The sequence below is a fragment of the Ochotona curzoniae genome, unplaced genomic scaffold (genome assembly GCF_017591425.1).
Source record: "Ochotona curzoniae isolate NIBS_2020 unplaced genomic scaffold, NIBS_Ocur_1.0 contig_908, whole genome shotgun sequence".
In the NCBI taxonomy this organism is placed as follows: domain Eukaryota; kingdom Metazoa; phylum Chordata; class Mammalia; order Lagomorpha; family Ochotonidae; genus Ochotona; species Ochotona curzoniae.
Window position 1 is genome coordinate 3,972,898 of NW_024466607.1, and position 21,760 is coordinate 3,994,657.

At 57.7% G+C, this 21,760-nt stretch overlaps 2 protein-coding genes across 3 annotated transcripts in view; both read right to left on the reverse strand.

The window, feature by feature from the left end:
* RAD18 (RAD18 E3 ubiquitin protein ligase) overlaps positions 1-9,441 on the reverse strand; it is a 61,427-nt gene extending 51,986 nt beyond the window's left edge. The window contains exons 1-3 of the mRNA XM_040995109.1: positions 9,353-9,441; positions 6,758-6,839; positions 1,012-1,073 (exon numbers count right to left, since the gene is read on the reverse strand). Coding sequence (XP_040851043.1) covers positions 1,012-1,073; positions 6,758-6,839; positions 9,353-9,403 — 195 coding nt within the window. The 5' untranslated portion in view covers positions 9,404-9,441. The remainder of the gene's footprint in view (positions 1-1,011; positions 1,074-6,757; positions 6,840-9,352) is intronic.
* A 7,616-nt stretch (positions 9,442-17,057) lies between these two features.
* SRGAP3 (SLIT-ROBO Rho GTPase activating protein 3) overlaps positions 17,058-21,760 on the reverse strand; it is a 133,974-nt gene continuing 129,271 nt past the window's right edge. For both annotated transcript variants that reach the window (XM_040994885.1, XM_040994884.1), the window contains exons 21-22: positions 20,795-21,122; positions 17,058-17,480 (exon numbers count right to left, since the gene is read on the reverse strand). In XM_040994885.1, the coding sequence (XP_040850819.1) occupies positions 17,058-17,480; positions 20,795-21,122 (751 nt within the window). The remainder of the gene's footprint in view (positions 17,481-20,794; positions 21,123-21,760) is intronic.

A 21,760-nucleotide genomic window follows, 5' to 3' on the forward strand; every position in this document is an offset into this window, starting at 1 on the left:
ACTCAGGGGACAGCCCTGACATGCTCAGTGACATTGCCACACAATGCTCCTCCCCGAGCGGCCGAACGGGCCCACCCATCCACAGCCCCGCACTCTGACCGGACTCTTGCTCTCTCAACACCCACCTCCCTCTATGTCCAATCTCCCTTTCACTCTCGCCCTCCACCCATCCCCACTACTTGGACAGTTTGTCAAACTACAATAATAAACTGCCTGGTGTTTCCCTGACCATCTGGCCCGGCATAGACTGGGGACTGGTGAGGCTGGTGACGGCCCATGGCTGCACACATCTGCCTTCTGCCCAAACCCTGACCGCAATCCTTGGTAACTGTGTAATCCCGCCACCAGATTTCTCCCTAAAGCGAGAAATTAACAACAAAACTAAGGCCCATAAAATCACATGCCATAGAATTAAAGAGTTGGGGCTGGCATGGTGGCTTATCATGCTTATCCTCCGTTTGCAGGGCCAGGATCCCATACAGGTGCCAGGTCGAGTCCCAGCTGCTACACTTCTCACCCAGCTCCTGGGAAAGAGTAGAGAATGGCTCAGATCCTTGGGACCCTGCACCCACGTGGGAGGCCTGGGAGGATCTTCTGGCTCCTGGCTTCAGACTGCTCAGCTTGGCCACCGCAGCCATTCAGAGAGTCAGCCAGCAGAAGGAAGAGCTCTCTCTCTCTCTCTCTCTCTCTCTCTCTCTCTCTCTCTCTCTCTCTCTCTCTCTCTCTCTCTCTCTCTCCCCCCCCCATCTTCCCTCCCTCCTTTCCTCCCCTTTTCTCTCTGTAAGTCTACCTCTCAAATAATCTTTTAAAAAATAAAAATAAAGAATTAGAGAGAGCTACATCCTTATCTTACAATTTGTTTTTACTTCCTCAAATACAGGTTATCAGAAAGGTCCTTCCTGAAGATGCCTTTTACAAAGTTTAATTCGGTAACTGCGTTTCTTCCCAAGAGCCACTGCACATAAATGAAGCAGAAATATCTGTGTAAATCAGTAAGTCAAAAAAACTCACCACACAGCAAGTTGGACACTGAGTTTTGTAAGACAGAAATTTTCTTATACATAGAGAACAATCTGCAAAAACACAAAATGCAACTGGATAAATTAAACAATACAGGTAACACAGGAATGACAACAAAGCACTTACATCATCATTTAAAAAGCTGTCATTATCATCTCCCATTTTAGCACCTTTACGTGTGTGCACAGTGGCACACCATCACACTCAGCATTTCCAGTGAGCTGCAGCAGAACGCACCTTGCACTCTGCAAGCATCACACACATCCTCTATGCAGTACGGCAGCGGTAAGACCACAGCTGGGTGCTGCACAAACACGCCAGCATTCTCTGCACCTTTTCAAACAAGATATTTACACATGTGAGGAAATAAGAACCCCAGGGTTATCAAAGGAGGGACTTGTATGTCCTAAACCCACAGATGACAGCTGTTTCCCACACTCCACACGCAGGCCCTAAGAGCTGAAGAGCCTCAAAGCACCAGGCAGGCAGTGCAGCGCAGGGCAGTGCACGCAGCACAGGGCAGGCAGCGCAGGGCAGGCAGCACGCAGCACAGGGCAGTGCAGCGCAGGGCAGTGCACACAGCACAGGGCAGGCAGCGCAGGGCAGTGCACGCAGCACAGGGCAGGCAGCGCAGGGCAGTGCACGCAGCACAGGGCAGGCAGTGCAGGGCAGGCAGCACAGGGCAGGCAGCGCAGGGCAGTGCAGCACAGGGCAAGCAGCGCAGGGCAGGCAGTGCAGGGCAGTGCAGCACAGGGCAGGCAGCACAGGGCAGGCAGTGCACAGCGCAGGGCAGTGCATACAGCGCAGGGCAGCACAGGGCAGTGCAGCACAGGGCAGGCAGCGCACAGCGCAGGGCAGTGCAGCACAGGGCAGGCAGTGCAGGGCAGGCAGCGCACAGCGCAGGGCAGTGCAGCACAGGGCAGCACAGGGCAGGCAGCGCGCAGCGCAGGGCATTGCACGCAGGGCAGGGCAGTGCAGGGCAGGGCAGTGCTCGCAGGGCAGGGCAGCGCAGGGCAGGGCAGGCAACGCAGGGCAGGGCAGACAGCGCAGGGCAGGCAGCACGCAGCACAGGGCAGGCAGCATGCAGCGCAGGGCAGGCAGCGCAGGGCAGGGCAGACAGCGTGCAAGCCCGCTCGAGCCACACAGCAAACAGGCAGGAATCAAACGCACCACTCTGGATGGTGTAAAAACGCTCTTCCAGGCAAAGAAAACGCCCACGTGACTAAGGACAAGGGTCACCAAGCAACTCTCACTAGTAGCCCCAACGGCTGGGCTGAAGCCTGGTCACAGAGAAGTCACTGAGAAGACAGGACGGTGTGAGTGGCAGATACCCAGGAAGCAAGCACGTCCTGCCAGCCTCAAAAGAACCCAACAAGGATGAAACAGGCGGAGGTCAAGTTCTGGGACGCAAAGACAAGAGGTGCTGCCTGGGCATGTCGGGCTTGGAGGGCCCCAGAAACCCCAACAGCTAAAGAGCAGAGACGCAGCTCTCCCTAGACCCGGCAGACACATGGTCACAGGGTACGCTGCTGCCCCCAAAACTGAGGGACAGGTGGACAGAGAACCACAACGGAGCAGAGGCACAGCAGGAAACCCAGCACTGCAATCAAAGTGCTGGTCACCCAGCCCGGATGCACCCTACAGCCTCAACCTCCAGGCCACCCTGCCTTGGGCGGCCCTGAACACCAACTCCAGCTGTCCTGCCAGGTTCTCACGGCAAACACTGGAGAACTCCCTGGTCAATGTGGTCAGGGGAGGGGCAAAGCAACTGTGTGGCAAGAAACCACGTAAGCAGAGCCCGCCCACTGCAAGGCCGTCAGGGCCCAGGCAACGTGCAAAACTGCCACCACCCCATCCTGATGCGTGTGAATTCACTGCCATGGGCACAGCCACACAGAGCTGACCACAGCCATGGGGCACGGCCACACAGAGCTGACCACACCCCCACACCCCACTGCAACTGCAGCCATCTGGAGGGTTAACAAGTGGGGGAAAGACCATATCTATTGCCCCCTCCACCACCACTGCTGTGGTCTGGACGCAGCTTGCCCCGGCTTGCCTGGAACAGGGTTCTGTGATGGACGCGGACCATGAAGAAGAGAGGCCAGATTCCCAGTGACTGCATGCTGGGGGTGCTAAACTTGTCCTCACGTCAGTTCTCAAAGAACGAGTACCTCTCTGGCTTCCAGGATGGCCAGGAGCTCGAGGCCACACACCATGCCATGCTGCAGCCAGGGCAGCTGGGCAGCGCACGCCCCACACCACGCTGCCCGACTCCCAGCCTCCACCACTGAGCTCAGCAAGCAACCGGCCTCGGGTGCTTCATCACAGCCATGGAAACCGAGGGATACACAGGCCTCCAGAGAAGGGCTGAAGACATTCTTCACACACAGCGAAATTACTTAGGTCAGAAACCCAATCTGTGTAAAGGAAAAAAGAGCAAGAGCCCGGGGGGAAGAGTATCTGTGAAAGCTAGCTTCATTTTCCTTATCAACCTAAGGGGGTTGGAGGAGCAGTGCTGTAGTGTAGCACGCAAAGTCACCACCAGCAACGCCAACATGCAGGCACGGGCTCAAGTCCCAGCTGCTCCATCTCCCAGCAGCTCCCCATCAGTGCAAGGTGGAGAGGAGGCACCTGGTCTACTGGAACTGCCATCACACACCAGATGGCCTAAAGAACAAGACTCACCTCCTCCCAGTTCTGGGGGCCAGAAGCCCAGGGTCAGGAAGCCACACTGTGTCCTCTGGGGTGGGTGGAGACCGAAGTCTCTCCAGGCCCCAGGCTCATCATGAAGCCCTCGCCAGGACTTCATCTGAGCCTCACTCTCTCCTGAGGGTGTCCCGTCCAAACCCCAGCACACCGAGGGCGCAGACAGCACGGGAATTCAGGGGGACAGCTCAAGTCAGCCGCTCCAGCCCGAAATTCATCTTGTCCTCACGTGCACAAAACATTCACCTCATACTAACAGCCCCAAAGCGTTCACTTGTCTTAGAGCCAATGTTGAAGTCGGACATCTCATCTCCATAGCAACTCCATCGGATGCAGGTGACAGTCAAGTAGGAGTCAGCCTCTGGACCGTCAGCAGAAATCACCCATGTCTTTCCAACCACAGTGGAATGAAAGCAGGAATCAAGAGCAGAAGGAAGGGCCCGGCGCAATGTCTCAATGGACTAATCCTCTCCCTTAAAGCGCTGAGATCCCACATGGGCACCAGTTCATGTCCTGCCTGCTCCACTTCCCAAACAGCTCCCTGCTTGTGGCCTGGGAAAGCAGTCGAGGACGGCCCAAAGCCTTGGGACTCTACACCCATGCGGGAGACTCATAAGAAGCTCCTGGCTTTGGATCTGCTCAGCCGCAGCACTGCTGTCATTTGGGAAGTGAACCAGCAGATGCAAAAGCTTTCTCTCTGTTTCTCCTCTCTGCAAATCTGACCTGCCAACCAATAAAAACAAATAAATATTTTAAAAAGAGAGAGAGAATGTACAAAAGGAACAGGAGACTTGGATCCGCACTGGATCGCGACAGTGAGGAAGGCTGGAGGGACACAGCTAGGGCAGCTCACACCACTCAGACCCTTAACACCACCAGTTGGAGGCTGGAGTTGAGTCCAGGACACGTGTCTGAAGCACCACTGATGAGTAAAACAAAAACTGCAGCTAATAAATCAGCTGTGAAGAACATCCTTCTAACTGTGCTTTGTAAAATGTCAACATGGGAAAGAACAGATGAGCCAACTGCAAACAAAAGGCGAGGTGGCAGGGAGCAGGCATCCGTCCTGGTGGGTGAGGCACCCACATTCCACGTCCAGGGACCGGGCTCAGGAACTGCCTCTGCTCCTGACCAGGCGGCCAGCTGTGCCGACCCCGGGGCAGTGGCGACAGCTCAGGTGCCACTGCATCCCTGGCACCTGGCTCTGGCCCCAGCCCGGCCCTGGTCACAGGTAGCATCTGGGCAATGAGGCAGCACTGGGAGCCCTCTGCAAACATCTCACTGTGTGTCTAACTGTGCTTCTGTTTCTGAGACGCACCATGGATCATTTAAACTCACCCTCACCAACAATTACATTCACTTTGTGCCACAGTAGACATGCACCTTAACCGCACTTGAAATATGGCTATCCAATTAGGGAACTGAAACCTGATTTATCTGTAATAAAATTTAATTGAAATGTAAACAGCCACCACATGTTACTAACATCTTCTGAAACAGTGAAAGTCTAAATATTATATTCCATGGAAAAATAGATATGGTTCAACAGGATTAAAGGATAAGACACAAATATACACTGTCTATAAAAAACTAATTTAAATACAACGTCAATAGCTTTAAAATAAGTCAAAGAATTCAGCATGGTCAAGATAAAATCAAATTTCTGTGGGCACAGCCCAAGCGATGTAAGTGGAGCCCAGCTGCTCTGCTTGCAAGCCAGCATCCCACTGCTGCTCCTAAGAAGGCAGACACACAGAGGAGAGACAGAGGGGAAGATCTGCCGTCCATTGAGTCACTCCCCAAGTGGCCACAATGCCTGGAGCTGAGCTGATCTGAAGTCAGGAGCCAGGAGCTTCTTTTGGGTCTGCCACACGGGTGCAGGGTCCCAAGGCTTTGGGCCGTCCTTGACTGCTTTCGCAGGATACAGCAGGGAGCTGCATGGGAAGCAGGGCCACCAGGATTAGAACCATCACCCATATGGGATCCTGGAGTGTTCAAGGTGAGGATTTTAGCTGCTAGGCCACCTCACCAGGCCCTAAGACGTTAATATTTTTAATGAAACTTTTTTTTTTTTATTAATATAAAGAGAACAGATTACGTGTATTTCCTAAAGCCAATTCTGATTACCATAATGCCCTGCTTCCATTTTTTTCTTTAATTTTGCAAACACATCATTTCAGTCACTCTTTAACTGCATACCACTACCCATAGTAAGATGCCAACCCAGTGAACAGCCAGCAGGCTGCCCTGCGCAACCTGACAACCTGATGCTGAGACACCACGACCTAACAAAAGCTAAAGCAGCAAGGCCGAGCGACTCAACAGCAAGACTGTCAGGGTCTCACGTGGCAGGGCTATGCAGGGTAGACAGAGCCCGACTGGATGCCAAGCGACTCCACCAATGACTCCGAGCTGGTGAGAGCACGTGGCATTTCGTGGAGACCAGGCTTCGAACTCCGACCTTTGACCTCCCTAGGGTCAGCCCCACACAGTGAGGCCCTCTTGGGCTGCCAGGCTGCAGCGGCTGCCCTGGAGAAGGTAAACAGCAGGCCTTTTCAGGTCCCATGTTGCTAAGCTAGGCTGCCCATGGCGCACAGCCTCAATCTATGGGTTTAATGGAACACCTCCCATGGAAAGGAGGGGCCTGGGCATTCCATCTGCTCCAGATGGCTAACACTCAAGTTCTGTATCCGGCACTATTGACTGAACCACGCGTCACCCTGTCAAAAAGAACCATTCTAAAACTCAACATCTAAAAGTGCTTGGAAAATAAAGACTGGCACACTGTGACCCAAACCTTTATTGCCACAAATTACATAAAAACCATAAAACTATGCCAGGAGGAGGCGGCAGAAAATACAGGACCTGAGATTAAAAAAAAAGCCAAAACTGAAGCAGTGGGAGATGAAAAAGACCTGAAAACTTCAAGATAGAGACGAGAAAAAGAGGAACAGGCATTCTTATCTTCGGCATCAAGGTGAAAATCTCACTTTTTCCTGACTAATTCACAGAAAAGAACCATACTTACAGTTATGTGAACACTGAGGAATCATCATTGCAATGTTGAAGTATTCAAAGCAAATTCCACATCGCAGCAAATCATCTACTGGCTGAAATGCAAAACATACACACAGTTACATCAGGGGGACACCAAGACCGGATCACTGACCACACAACTTCATCTTCATCCCTAGCAGCACAATTCAAGAACACCTCCCGGTCAGGACGCACACAAGGGCTGCTCCTAAACACAGATGCATGTGTGTGGAGAACAGGTGGGACTTTCTACCCAACGGCTCACTCCCCAGATGGCCGCAACAGCCAGGGCCGCGTCAGGCTGAAGCCGGGAGCCCAAGCACTCCAGGTCCCCAGGTGGGAGCAGCTTGGGCCGTCCGCTGCTGCTCTCCCAGATGCGCTGGCAGGAAGCTGGATCAGAAGTGGAGCAGCCGGGACTCCAACCAGGGACATATGTGGGATGCAGGCATTGTAAGAGAAGCTCAGCTTGCTCTGCCACATCCCTTTTAGAGTTTTATTTGTTTATTTACTTAAAAGTCAAAGTTACACAGAGAGATCTTCCACCTGCTGGTTCATTCCCCAGATGGCCTCAGCGGCAAGGGCTGGACCAGGCTGAAGCTGGCAGCTTTGGCCAGTTTCCAAGATGGTTTGCAGGGGCCCAAACAAGTGAACCATAGCAGGGAGCTGGACTGCAAGCAAAGCAGCCGAAACTCAAACCAGTGTCTATGTGAGAAGCCCAACATTGCAGGGGGTGGCTTAATCCACTACGCAATGAAGCCGGCCTAGTCAGGCATCCTTGACAATCAGCCAGCCTCCCCCAGACACCTCTCACACACTCAGATCTCCAGTTACGCGGCCTGCTCCGACACACACAGGAGGGCCCTGCACACACTCCTGATCCGCCGGCCCTTTGCAGTGGCTCCCCGTGCCATGGGCTCCTGCCTCTCACTCTAGCTCCCTGGCTTATCGTCAGAGCTGGGACAGTGACAAGGGGAGGAAGTGAAGGAATGCCTTGGGGGGTCAGAGGGATGGACACTGTCCACCTGGGGCACCACCTAAACAGGACAGCAGCTGTTCTCATAACCAAAAATCCCTAAACCATGTCAGCAAACACTGGGCAAACACAGCCTGCAAGGGGAGCTGCCCTGCTGAGGAAAGCAGGGCAAGGGTCATTGAAAAATGGAAGACAACCAGGGCAAGAGGAGTGGGACCTTCGCTAAGGAGAGACGGCTGAACAGTGTTCACTGTGCATGCATAAAAGGAATTTCTGGAGAAACTGGCAAGGAAGTTATAAGTAACAGTCCCTGGGGTGGTCAGCTCCCTGAGCAGTCAGCCACAGGCTGGGAGATTCTGGCTTCTGTTTGGGATTTGATGACCCATTCAATAAAAGGACTGAGCTCACCAGCAGCTCAGGCGATGAAATCCTATGTAGCCACTACGGAATCTGTTTCAACAGATAATGAACACACAAGGACAGGGCCCATACTTGATCAGGAAAAGAAAGCAACACCACCACCTAGCCACCACGACCCCACGGCTTCGGCACCCTCAGCAGCAGCGCCGAGTCAAAGCCGACGCCTCCCGAGCTCCCGAGCAGAAACCCAGCCAACATGAGCCCGGATCTCCAACACCTAAAAGCCAAAGCCACTAGCAATGGCTTTCTCTGCCAGGAAGACCAAGTAAGATTCCAGGGCTCTTCTGGGATACTGCGAATTCCTATCTGTCCTGATGTGGACACATCTTCAACATGAGCCAACAACAACAGAAAAACGTTGACTACATTGACACAAGGGAAACAACACTACATTACTGGAATTTTCCACTACCCCCGCTGGAGAGCGACCTCCTATCCCCCAGCTCCTCTGCCTGTCTCAGTCCAGGTCCTGTCCAGGGTCCTCAGTCCCCAGCTGCAAGGCTGGCATGGGGAAGTGAGGCAGCAGAGCTGGGGTGGCCCTCATCACGCCACTGCTGGCCAGCACCCTGCACCCCGCGTGGGCTTCAACCACAACAACCCCGGCCAGCAGGCGTCCCAGGCAGCTCCAGGTCACAGCAGGTGAAGGCAGGAACACTCCGCAACTACAGAAGAGGACAACCAGATCCACGTAGCACAGTGGGTGAAAACCACGACCCCAGGCGCCCCCGGTTGGGAACTAGAACTCCCAAGCTTCATTTCTCTCCAGCACTGGGGAGAACGGCGGCTGGTGCCCTGTCCCTGAGGCACGCCAAGCAAGACCCGGCTGGCAAGGGGGCAGAGCTGTCACACGGAGCGTTGGAACACTAGAGGAACTGATCTTCCAACACCAGCCCCGCTGGAGCCTCCTCCACCCCGGGCTGACCACTCTGCAAACCCCAAGGGTCCGGAAACCCGGCCTGGCAGGACCGGCCCCCACACCCAGCCACCGGCTGATTTAACCAACCCCGCCAGCCGCATTTCCCTTTGGGGTCCCAGGGCGCCTTCGGCGGGGACAACTCAGGTCCAGCAGTAACAAACGGGAATCGGGCGGGGACAATGGCCGCAGGGGACGGGAGCGGCGGAAGGCGGCAGCCCACGGCCAGGCCGCCCACGGTGGGGTCGCCAGGCCCGCGGGGCCGACTGACAGGCGCTCACCTTCAAGACGGCCAGGCCCGGAGGCCAGCGCGGCTCGGCCACGGAGTCCATGGTCACTGCCGAGGCTGCTGGGGGGTCCTCCACCCACGGGCCTCGCGCGCCCGCCTGCCACTCGAAATTCCCCGCGCTACTGAGCTACGTCACAGACCGCGACGCGCCCTCGGCGCGCGCGGAGCCTGCCGGGAGTTGTAGTCGGCGGGCCGAGCGCCGTCGGCGTCGCTCGCACTGCGCGCACGCGCAGGGTCTCGCCCCGCCCCCTCCTCCCGGCCCTAAAGAGGCAGGTTCCCTGTATGGATGGCGGGAACGCTGCAAAGGACTCTCACGTCCCTTACAGTCCCACTCACACCGTCCTGCAATGAATGTTGCGAGATAGATGAGATGTCATCACGTAGGCTTCATTTGGATTTATGAAAAGGGAAACCACTTGCTCTCCTCTGTGTTCGCTGCCATCTCACTAACAACCACACGGGGGCGACAGAGACCGCGCTGGCAGCAGGCTCGGGTTCCGGGAGGACGCGCAGAAGGCCGGCGCCCCCTACCGGTGTCATTCGCTTATGACTCTTCTGCGCACGGCCACCTGCGGGATCCAGAGCCGGGGTGCAGCGGACAGAGGTGTGGAGCAATGCACTCCGCCTTCCCACCTTCTGGTGGCCTGGATGGGGCCTTCACGGGGAGGCCATGTCCTGCTCAGTCCATGCAGACACTGGTGTGTGTGTGTGCGCGCGCGGTGGTCTTTGGAGACCTGGGCACCTGGGAGAGAAATAAGGCTGGAGGTGGGCGGGATGGTGCTGCACCAAGAGCACCTGCAGTCTGAGCCAACCAGTCCTACTTCACGCGGACACAGGGCGCCAGCGCGGGTTTTGTGGCGCGCAGCGGCAGGCGGAAGAGGTAAAGCTCACTTCTGGGTTGCGCGGGAGGACACAGCCCGCAGTGCGGCCCCACGCCTAGCGGGATGCTGAAGGCACCATGCGCCGGGCGCGGATTCGGCCTGGTTAGCACTCAGCTGCAGGTCCGCCACATCCGTTAATAACGATCATAGCATCATCGACCACAGTGGCGCTTGCCGCTCCTCCCTCTCCAGGCCCCAGGCCAACAAAGGCCAGGGCTCCTCACACAGTCTGATGACCGCAAGGTGTCAGGTTCAAGGGCTTCTCAGGGCTCTCAGACTGGCTCAGGGCCCGCCCAGCCCAACTCTTCCCCACCTGCCACGTGCACATGTCTCAGCACCTGACAGTGCCCACACAGCTGGCACTACAAACCAGCTCTCCCCTATGTCCTTGCTGCCTCCCAGGGTCTGCATTAGCAGGGGGCTAAGTCGCAAGGCGGAGCTGGGTATCCGCCCAGGTGCTCCTCTGTGGGATGCAGATGTCACAGCTTGGCTGGATACCAGCTTGTATCCCTCGGTTTCCACAGAGCCTCTGTTCAACGCCCAGGGGAGTCCCTCCCCCTGCCCCCACTGCCCTACACAGAGGCGGGGGTGGGGGGGAACGATTCTAGACCTTTCTGCCTGGGGTGGGAATGACAGGCAGGTGCTCCTCACGGACTTTGCCCAGACCCCCCACAGCTCCTTTCTCTTGGGAGTAAGGTAACATGGAATGTTCCTTGGTGAGAGTGCCAGGCCAGTGTGCCCAAGGCCAGCACAGGGTGAGTTACTTGGATGCTTTTGGCTCATTAAAAGATCTCTTTATTTCGAAAGGCAGAATTAGAGGGGGGAGGGGGTCTTCCTTCTGTTGGCTCACTCCTCAGATGGCTGCAGTAGCCAGCCCTGAGCCAATGCAAAGTCAAGAGCCAGGAGCTTCACCTGGGGTCTCCCATATGGGCACAGAGGCCCAAACACTCACTCCATCTTGCACTGCTTTCCCGGGCCATTAGCAGGAGAGCAGTGGAGCAGCTGGGACACGAACCAGCACCTTTGTGGGATGCTGGCTCTTGGGATCCTTAGCTCAGCCTGTAGGGTCACAAACAGGGTCAGCACCTCTGCCTGGGCCCCAGTGGGCTCTCCGGTAGGGAACAAGCAGGCAGTTGGGTGGACGAGCAGAGCTGCAAGTCCAGGCAGCCCACAAGCCCTGCCCCAGGTAATTCTATGCAGTTTGTCAATCAGAACCATCCCCGCCCCCTTTCCCAGGATGCTTTTCTCAGGGACTTAGGGGGAAGACGGCCCCTCCCACCACAGCCCATGCAGGAGGTACAAGATGGTCACTCGCTGTGCACCAGGAGTCGCTGGGTGCTTGCTCCGGCTCCTCTTCTGCCTCTTCTGCTTCTGGGCGACGAGTGTGTGTGTGTGTGTGTGTGTATGCACGCACATGTGCGGTGGGGTGGGGAGACTAGGGCTGAGGCAGCTTGGGCCAGAGAGGCCCAGGCAGCCAGAGTGTCCGGTCCTCCTCTACTGGGTCCTGGGACTTGGAAGCCAAGGGGACACCTGACAGCAAAGCTTAGGCTTCTTATTGGCAAGGCTGGGGTGCATAACAAGAAACCAGGAAGTGCTTACAGAGCTAAGGAAGACAATGCAAGGATTCAGCAACCATGGAGGAGAGTGACAGATAGCTGAGCTCCCAGGGCAGGCCCAGGAGAGTCCCTGCTCCTGAGGTGGTTGTCATGACAACCAGTGCCAGGTCATGAACAAGCCACAGGCTGGCACCTGGTGAGAAGACAGGCAGCAGGAATTTTTGCTTGGCATCTCTGTAACAGCAGACTCTTGGGAGCTTGCACAAAGCCCCAAAGTCATTGCCTTGCACAATGGGTTGTGCATGGCTTGAGCACCGGAGGGCTGGAATGAGATGTCAGCCTCCAGGGACCCAGCAGCTGCCCCAGCACGAGGTGCACACCCAGACGCTCCCAGGCACCCATGCGGGGCTACAAGCAAGTGCCATGGTGTGAGCAGCGACACAGTCTCACAGACACAATGGCAACATTGGGTAAGACCTCCGAGGGTTCGGCAGGGGCCAGCCTTGGGAGCCTCCTTCATTGCCCCAGCTCTGGTGGCACAGACACCCAGGAGGAAGGGCTGTGCATGGAGCTCCAGGCTTTGGAATGAGCCCAGTCAAGTTCAAGTCCTGGCCTCTCCGTCCCTGAACTGACCTTGGTGTCCTTGTGTGCCAGGAAGGGGGATGACCGTCACATTGACCTTCTGAGACTGTTGGCAGACTTCAACATGAACTTGCATGCCAAGGGTTTAATCAAGACCAGGCAGCAGAACTGAGTAGGAGATACATCATCCACACACACACAGTTCCTGCTCCACCTGTCTTGAAAATGGCACATACGTTTCTTTCCTAGGGCATTGGGAAAGAGGGTGCCCGTGGCCGATGGAGACAGACACTTCCTGCAGACAGCTGCGAGCTGCCCATGGCCTTGACTCTGACATGTCCATTTCCGGTCTTCAACCAGTAGTTGCCTTCTTCCTTGAGTTCTGACAGCAGGGGGAAGGAAGCCCCTGGCTGACTCAGCCCTTGTCCTGGCTGGGTTTGAGCTAGCGAAACTTGCGGAGGTGGTAAGCAGGGGAGGGGAGAGGCAGGCAGATAGCATGGGTTGTGTTTGCCCACGCCCCATGCCATGCCACCCCACCCCTTCACAAACCACCAACGCATATCTGAGAAAAGTTAAGCTGTTTTATTTCACAGGATAGCTCCACGTCAAACCAGCAGGCACCATCAGAATACACGACAGCGGGTCCAGTCACTCCACAGGACGGGCGATGGGTCTTCAAGAGAGACACGATTTCCGGAAGAGGGCAACACTTTGTCACTTGGGGACAGGCCACCAGCAGGTTCCTGGGGCGGTTTCGGGGTGGCTATTCCCATCGCCATTTGGGGAGGAAGGATACCAAAAGGAAACACAACAGATCAGCCACTCGGAAGCAACCAGAACCAACCAGAACCATGCCAATTGCTAGACCTTGTCAACAGGTGCACTGCTGGGACGCGGGCCTGAGCAGGGCCCCAGCCAAGAGCCACTCCCATCCGAGGCGGGACAGGTACACCTCGACCATCCTGGTTCGAGGAATAGCTCTGTCATCTGCCAGGGCAGGGCGGGGCAGGGCAGGGAGGGGGCAGTTTACACAGGAACAGGTGTCAGCAGCCAAGGGCAGCAAAGGCCATGGGCCAGTCCCCAGGGCTGGGCCAGTGGGACACGGGCAGCGTGCCCTCAGGAGACCCACGGCCTGGCACCAAGCCCTGCTTCTCTGCTTCCCTGGGCAGCTCTGGGCATGTGTGGAAATCCTCTACATGGCTGCTTAGGAGAGAAGAGGACCCTGAGGACTGGCGAAGCGGACGGGAAATGTGGGCGTCAGCTCTGCATAGCAGAAAAAGGCTAGCATCACCATGGCTAGCCCCTCCCCACCACCGGCACCTCTCCCAGCCCCACACCCCTGCCCACTGTGGCTGGTGTGTGTGGGGGGGTTCCCCATGAGTTGGTTTCTCAGGAGAAGGCGACATTTGCTCCTCCTAGAGCTGGCTGGCCGCGGGCAGTCAGGAGCAGAAAGCATGAAAGGAGGAACCGTGTCAGTCCTGGGGGGTGGGGTCTTCAGGGGTCCCTGCAGGTGCACAGAGCACCAGGGCGCCACCAGGCCCGGAAGAGGCCTCTGTCTCTGTGCCCGCTATCACAAAGCAGGCGCACCCACAAGGCACTCCCAGGGACTGCACCGCTCTGGCCGCCCCCTGGGTGCCAGCCAGCAGCTGGAGGAGTTTGTAAGGCTGGGGTCTCTGCCCAGTGCCAAGTCTTGGCAGAGCAGGAGCCCCCATCCCTGGGGCAGCCCTTTCTCTCGGGAGCACTGGCCCAGTGACCTCAGAGGAAAAGACTCCCAGGCGTCCTGCACAAACCCGCCGCTGCCTCCGCCTGTGCATTCTGTCCGGGCATTCAGAAGGCGCTTGGAGGTGACGAATCCTTAGCACTGAGAAGAGGAAAGGCAAGATGTGGTTCCAGGACACCGCAAGCCAGAGCAGCTCTAGAGAGGGAAGGCGGGGACGCGGGGAGGGAGCTCGGCTTTTGTTTTCCATTTCATCCCAGGAAGGTCTTCACATGGCCACCTCCGGGAGACCGGCCCGGGGAATTCCTTGTCTTTGGTCAGTTGTAAACGCATGTCTTGCTGGTTTATTCCCAAGGTGGACTGACAAGAGGCCTTGACCTCAGTGCAAGTCAAAGGTTACGGAAAAACAAATCATTCTGTGAGGCTGAATTAAAAACCAATCAAATAAAATAACAAAATGCCTGTTTGCAGCTAAACTGGTGGTGAAGAGGGAGGGAGACATCACTTCCGGGAGGACGACTGGTTATACTGAGGACTAACTAGGTTACTATGTTTCCCCGACACTCACTGTACAGCTGGGTTTCTGGTATTTGTACACGGATCTATCTACTGGGCGCGAGGGTGAGTGGCATTGGCTACAGTTTCATCGTCACCTTGGTAAACATGACAGTGGCACAGGGTAACGGGACTCCCTGGCGCTGAGGCAAACACAGCAATCTATAAGTGGACTAGGAGCAGGCAGGAAGCGGGAGGAGCCAGCCATGTGGGAGTGAGTGGCGGGGAGTGTGGTGGCAGGGGAGGGGCGAGGGAACAGGGCGGCATTTTTCTACTTGGTTTTGCCTCGAGGCTCAGAAGGAAAGCTGAACGCACTGGGGACACACCTGTCTTCTTGTGTGTGCTTCCCTCAATATCAGCTCATCAACCATTTCCGGTGTGGGCGAGGGTTGGGAGGGGCAGGTGCCTTAAAGGACTCGGTGGACACTCTGCTTCTGTGGAAATCGGGGCAAGGCAGGGCCCGCTTTCAGGAAGAGAAACCCTAGGGTGTGGCTGGCGTAAGGACTGAGGCATGACTGAGAACAAGGACTTCTGGATTCAATCTGGGGGTCTCACTGGGGTGGTCTGCAGAGGAAGGATGCGTGGATCCCAGTGGAGCCCCTACTCGCCCGTCACCTGTCGCCTCGCACGCAGGTGCACACAGCCCTGGCAATCACACAGGGACATCCTTATGTGCTGTGAGACACAGGCCCTTCCACGTCCAGGAGCCAAACACAGAGGGGTAGCAGCTGCAGGCAAAACAAGACGTGGCCACGTCTGTCACCGGCCCCCCTGGCTTTCCTGACCATGTCCAGTCCTGGCGCTGTCCTCTACCTGTGGGCTCTGGGGCCAGAGCGTTACAGCAGGTGGAAGAGCTGGCCACGCCCACCTGCCTGGGTGCCTTGCCCTGGGGTCCGCTCAGCCATGACAGAGGACCAGAGAGGGAGGGACGGGTCAGTGCTGGGACATCTCTGGGACCATGCCACAGGAAATCACTTCTCAAATGCCACCGGGAGCTTTGGGGTGTAGAAGACCTGGCTCACCAAGGCCTACAGCGGGAGGCCATCGTGCTGGCACAGCGTGTGCCAGGGGACACCATTGCCCATCTGTGGCTCATCTCTATCCAGTGGAGCAGAACATGAGGCCCCACAGAGCCATGCAAGACAGAGGCTATACCCACTCTGGCTTCCAAGTGAGGCAAGGGGTGAGCAAGACAGGAGCCTGGGAGCAATGGGAGGGAAGCCTTGGCCTGGCATGCAACCACCTCACTAAAGCCACGGGCCCTCAACCAGCCAGGGTTCTGCCAAGCAGAGAGGTGCAGCGGAGCTCACAAGGACTGCACCACACCACCCCAGCTGGGTGCTCCCTGCCAGGCTAGCCGCCCAGGAGGGCGCAGGGCCGGGCAAGGGGAGGCAGGAACAGAGAAGCCGCTTCCCTGCACAAACTCAACCTCCCCACAGCCCTGGCGCTGAACGTGTCACAAAGCTTCCTGGCCAGCTGCCTTCCAAATCGGACACAGGGCCGCTGGCAGGACAAGGCAAGGAAGCAGATGTTTGGGGAATGTGAGAAGTCAGGTGTCTACGGGCAGTGCGGGTTTATTCTCGCAGTGCTCCGGCGGACGGAAGGATTCCACACCAACGGGCTTCAGGTTCCTCCCTGCCCAAGTGGGGCTGAGGCTCGAGCCGTCCTGTGCTCCTACCTACAACACAAGCACCTGTGCTCGGGGGGTGCTCCTCATCTTCCCCTGCCATGTTGGGGTCCGGGCAGCCTCTGGGTGCAGAAGGGCAGGGTGACGGAGGGTCCCCACGGCCAGGAGCTCAGGGTACCGCCTGCCCGGCCTCTCCCTCTCCCCCTGCCCCTCTAGGGGCAGCTGCTCTGGAAGGCCACGTGGCTGCAGTTTCTCTTGCAGCTGAGTGGCGTATTGCTTCGTTCACAGTTCACTGTGGGCCAAGGGGTTCTCCCAGGAAAAGTCCCTGCAAATCCCACCAGTAACTCCCCCGGGGGTGTTTGGTGGCACGGCTCTGAGGTAACTCTAAGTTTCATAAAAAGAAAAAGGGGAGGCTATATACATTTAGTATGTGTGTGTCCCGACCTAGTATATGTATAGAGATGCATAAATATATATATGTACACACACCTACGCACATCCGTCCACCTGCACACGCACACTCACTCACACACGTATGCAGAACGTTAGGGGAGTGGGTTTCCAGTGACAACACGCACAGAAGCAGGGGAGCAGCTGCTCCGTTGTGCCCCCCACCCCAGGGTGTCTGCTCACGCGGCACAGGCCCACGGGATTCCCACATCTGAGTGGGCCATGCAGCTGCCGCGCGCGGGGGGGACCCCCACTCCAGGCAGACCCCCGGGATGACACTCCCGGCAGGCCAGAACGGGGCCCGCCCCCTGCCCCGCCCCCGCCGCGGGTCACATGGTGCCGGACTTGTCCGTGGTGGCGGAGCTGTTGGGGAACATCTTCTCGGTGGGCGTCACGGCGGGGCTGCTGACTCCCGAGCTGCTGCTGCTGCTGGAGCGGTGCTGCACGGCGGGCCGCACGGGCCGCACAGGCGGCGGGCGCAGCTGCGCGCCGGCCAGGCGGCTGGACAGCGCCGGCTTGAAGGTGGTCATCATCTCGGTGGAGGAGCTGCTGCTGCTGCGGCGCATGGCGGCGTCGGGGTCCCGGATGACGATGGTGTGCAGCGGGCTGGCGGGCTCCGAGCTGACGGGCCCCGGGGGGTTCTTCAGGGGCTCCAGGGTGTCCAGCACCACGTCGGGCGCCTGCTTCACCGTGTTCTGCCGCTCCAGCTCCCGCAGCTCATGCAGGGCCGTGCTCATGGTCTTCTCGATGTCCTAGGGACGAGAGCATATGCTGGTCAGCCCCTGGGCGGGACGCGGGCCTGCAAGCTAGCTCTTCTTCCGTGCCAGCCACACCGGATTCTCCCCTAGGGCCAGCAGGGCTCACATGCAACCCCTAGGGCGTCCTGTGCCTAGGTGGGAAGGGAAGGTAGGCACACTCCCACGTCAGGTGCCTGGAGTCAGACGACGGACACAGGTGTAAATCCTGAATGTGTCCCTCGCGTGCTGTGTGACTTTGGGCAGGCAGCCTTATCTCTCTGGGCCCTGGAAGGTGGGGGTGAAGGTGCTGATGAATGCGGGACATGATGGAACTCCTGCAAACAGCTACCCTGGTGCGTGGGCGGCACTCGGAAACATGGGTGACATCCCAGCAGCACCCAGCACCAGGCCAGCCTCGCATACACTCAGCTCACACCGGAGGGCTCGCCAGGGCAGGTTGGCACACACTCAGCTCACACGGGAGGGCTCGCCAGGGCAGTCTGGCTGGGTACATGGCCTACCGTCATGTGGCTAATGAGTAGCATGGCCTCTGCTTGACCCTGGCAGGCTGGCTGCACGGCCTACACCTACGGTCAGTTAACTTGTCTCTTTCCCATTGAAATGGCCTGAGCCTGTCCCTATGTTACAGTGTTCCCAGCGTTCACCCTGGAACGGCAGGACTCCCAGAGTACTTGAGAAAGGAGCATGGGAAAATGGGAATGAAGAATGAAACGTTGGTGCAAAACGTTGTCAAAATCCAGGGCTGACACTCCGAGTCTGTGAATTCTGAGGAGACCACCTGCGGGTGACAGCAGTGACGAGGGGACGGCCAGGTCTGTGCTGTGGCTGCCGCTTGAGGCGCCTGGGCCCCCTGCCATGGCACCTTGGTTCAAATCTCAGCTGCTCCGCTTCTTACTCCAGCTTTCTGCTACCACGCATCCAAGAGGCAGCAGATGCCAGCAGCCAAGGCCCTGCCATCCCTGTGGGAGGCCCAGATTTGGTTCCTGGCTCTCACCTGGTCCAGCCTTGGCTCTTGTAACTTACAGAGTAAACATAGAAATTCTGTGTCACTGTCTCTGCTTTTTGAATTTTTTTTTCTAGTTTTTTTCTTTAAAGGAAGAGGAGAAACAGAGAGTGAGACAGAAAGGATAAAAAAGAGAGAGGCCTTTCATCTGCTGTTCTCTCCCCAAATAGCCACAATGGCTAGAGCTGAGCTGACCCAAAGCCAGGAGCCAGGAGCTTCTTCCAGGTCTCCCATGTGGGCGGGTGCTTTGGACCACCCTCTGTTGCTTTCCCAGACCATTAGCAGGGAACTGGATTGGAAGTGGAGCAGCTGGGACTTGCACCAGCACCCACATCTGGGATGCCAGTGCCAAAGGTGGAAGCTTAGCTTGCTAGACCAAGATGCTGCCCACCCCCATTTTTTTAATGGAAATCTTGAAAAATTAACAAAAATGCATGCCTGCATATATCACTCCCAGGAAGGTGTGCTACATGCTTATCAGCAGAAGTGACCACACAGCCAGCCCACCTGGACTCAGCCCCCGCCCCCCACCCCTCCAGCGCAGCAGCCTAGGGAGCTGGCAAAGGGCCTGACCTTCAGCGCAGACCCCGCGGCCACTTGCAGGCCAGTCTCAGCCCCCTGCACCCCGGCCCATCCTCTGCCAAGAGCCCACAGGTGGTCTATGAAGACAGAATGGAACTAGGGTCATGAGGAAGCCCCATCAGTTGCCAGGCAGGGGCCGGGCTGCTGGGCCCCATGACTGTTCCGAGGCACCCTTCTCCCACAGGCAGGCGGGCAGCTGCTGCCCAGAACACTGCTGTGGGAGCCGGGCACAGCTGTGCCATCCTGCTGAGGCTGCCCGACCTTCCCTGTCTCAGAAGCCTCCCCCCTGCCCTGACCTCATGGTGGCTGCAGCCCTGCCCTGGCAGCACCCTTGTCAGTGGGGACAACACCCCTTGTTGCCCTCACTGCTCTCTCCATTCACTGACAGGTGAGACATTGAGCAGCCAGCATCACTGTCACTCGGCATCTCCCACCCCTAGCAGAGGGTGAGCAGTACAGACAGGAAGCCCAGAGGAGGAGGAAGAGGAGCCAAGCTGTTTAGGCTGCAGCCCTGCGTTAGTCTGAGGGAATGCTGTCTCCAGAATGGGCTGCAGGGGGCGCTGGGGACGGAGGGACTGAGAGGGCAGGTGCCACTTCCCGCAGAAGGCAGTGTGTAAGCCCGGAGGGGCCGCTCTATGTGGGTGGGATGAGGACACCATGGGGCTAGAGATTGGCAGGTGATGCTGTCCATGGCCTGAGACAGCTCCACAGCTCACGTGCTGCACAGAGGTGATCTGACTGAGCTGTAGGTTGCCCCCATCCCACACCCCAGGCACTGCTCTGGGCTCCAGTTGGTTCCCACGGGAGAAGGAAACACTTGCCCCATAAGCTGCCAAAGTCGTGGGGGCCTGCTGCTGCAGGGAGGGGCATGGCCATTCGTTCTTCAGGTGGAGGTCAGAGGGGTCAGGGAGCTGGCCTGGACCCTGACCTTTGCTCTGGGGATTTGCAGCACCCATGTCAGCCTATTTCCAGGTCCTACCAGGTCTTCCAGGAAAGCCTGCCAACTCAGACCACCTGGGATCTCCACACGTCACAGCTCAGAGAATACCTTATCGTCCCCCCTCCCGGGTGCACCCCCTGGAAGGAGCCTGCCCAGGGGCCTAATCTCAGAAACAGAGTTCTAGATTGCATTTGCCCCTTCAGGACCAGGGCTCAGGGCCAGCTGCCAGACAACCTGTTACCTGGAAGAGCCTGTCGGCAGGGGGCAGTATCTGGTAGAGGCCAACTGTTAAGGATGAGAACCACCAATGCACCTGCCTCCTCAGCAGGAGCCAGCCAAATCCCAGGGAGGGAAACATAGAAACTTCCAGAAATAGGAGGGTACTTCCAATTTTCATAGAAAATGGCACTGTTCATAGATGGACAAATGAGTGGACAGATGACCAGGTGGATGGATGGACACATGAGTGAATGGATGGATAAATGGAACATGCTATGCTGCCCCAGGGCCACAGAGAATCCCTAGCCAGCAGCTCTGCCCGACCAGCAGAGGAGGAAAATCCAGCTTGTTTAATGGGCTTCTGCTCGACCCTAAACCTGGCACAGGCCGAGGCTTCCCCAGCACACTGGGCAGACTCCCACTCTCCCTTCTGGGGGTCCTGGCTGGCCCAGCCACCTTCCCACAGGCCCTTACTCTGGGGGTCCTGGCCGGCCCAGCCACCTTCCCACAGGCCCTTACTCTGGGGGTCCTGGCCGGCCCAGCCACCTTCCCATAGGCCCTTACTTCTGCCAGGGCCTCAGCCTCCAGGGACCTGTGGTCCCCCAGGCTGCTGTGCCGCGTGGAGCCGCAGGTCGACCTCACGGAGTGCCCTTCGGACAGCGCCTTCTTGTCGGGGTAGTTGATGCTGCCAGCGCTCCCAAATGTCGCCATCCGCCGCTTCTCGGGGCTCTCGATCCTCCCCCGGGTGAGGGGGAGCTTGTGGGGGCTGCTGGGGCAGGCGGCGGCCCGGGGTGGCGTGTCTATGCTGGGGCCCAGGCCGCGGGGTGGGCTATGTGTGTCGCCCCCGCTTCTACGCCTGGGGATGGCCGCTCCATCGGATCGTAACCGCACCCTGCAAAGGAGCCAGGGGGTGGGGTGGGGGAGGAAGGGCACGGGGCAGAGGTCAACCCTGGCCAGCATTTTGGAAGTTCCCACCAGCTAGCCCCATCAGCACACCTTTCTAACCGGGGCTGCCTTCTGAAGCAGGCGCCGGTGAGATGCCAGGGGGTTCCTAACAGGCCAGAGGCATCAAGACTTGATAGGCTGCACACCAGCCCCTGGTGAGCTCAGACGGCCCCCAGCACCTCAGCCTGACAGGGTCACCCCTCCCTCTGCTCCCTAGGAAAGGGCCATTTCTGGAGGACTTCTGCAGATCCCACCACTCACAGGTCCACCCGACACCACGAGGACCATCTGCTGTGCCCACTCAGATGGGCTGGGGCAGGGGGCAGAGCTGCTGTGTGGTGAGAATCAGGCAGGTGTCATCTTGGAGATGCATCTTACTAAGCTGTGGAATGGCCCAGCTCTGCAGGAACTTGAGAGCATCTTCAAGGACAGAGGTTCTATAGAAAGGACACTGCTGGGTTGCCTAGGAGTCATCCTGGATGCTCGGGCCCTTCCGGTGGGGAGCTGGGAAGGGGACTGGGTGTGGGAGGACTAAGGGTGGGCACTGGGAGCTGACTGTTCCAGGGATGTATTTGCACCCCATGG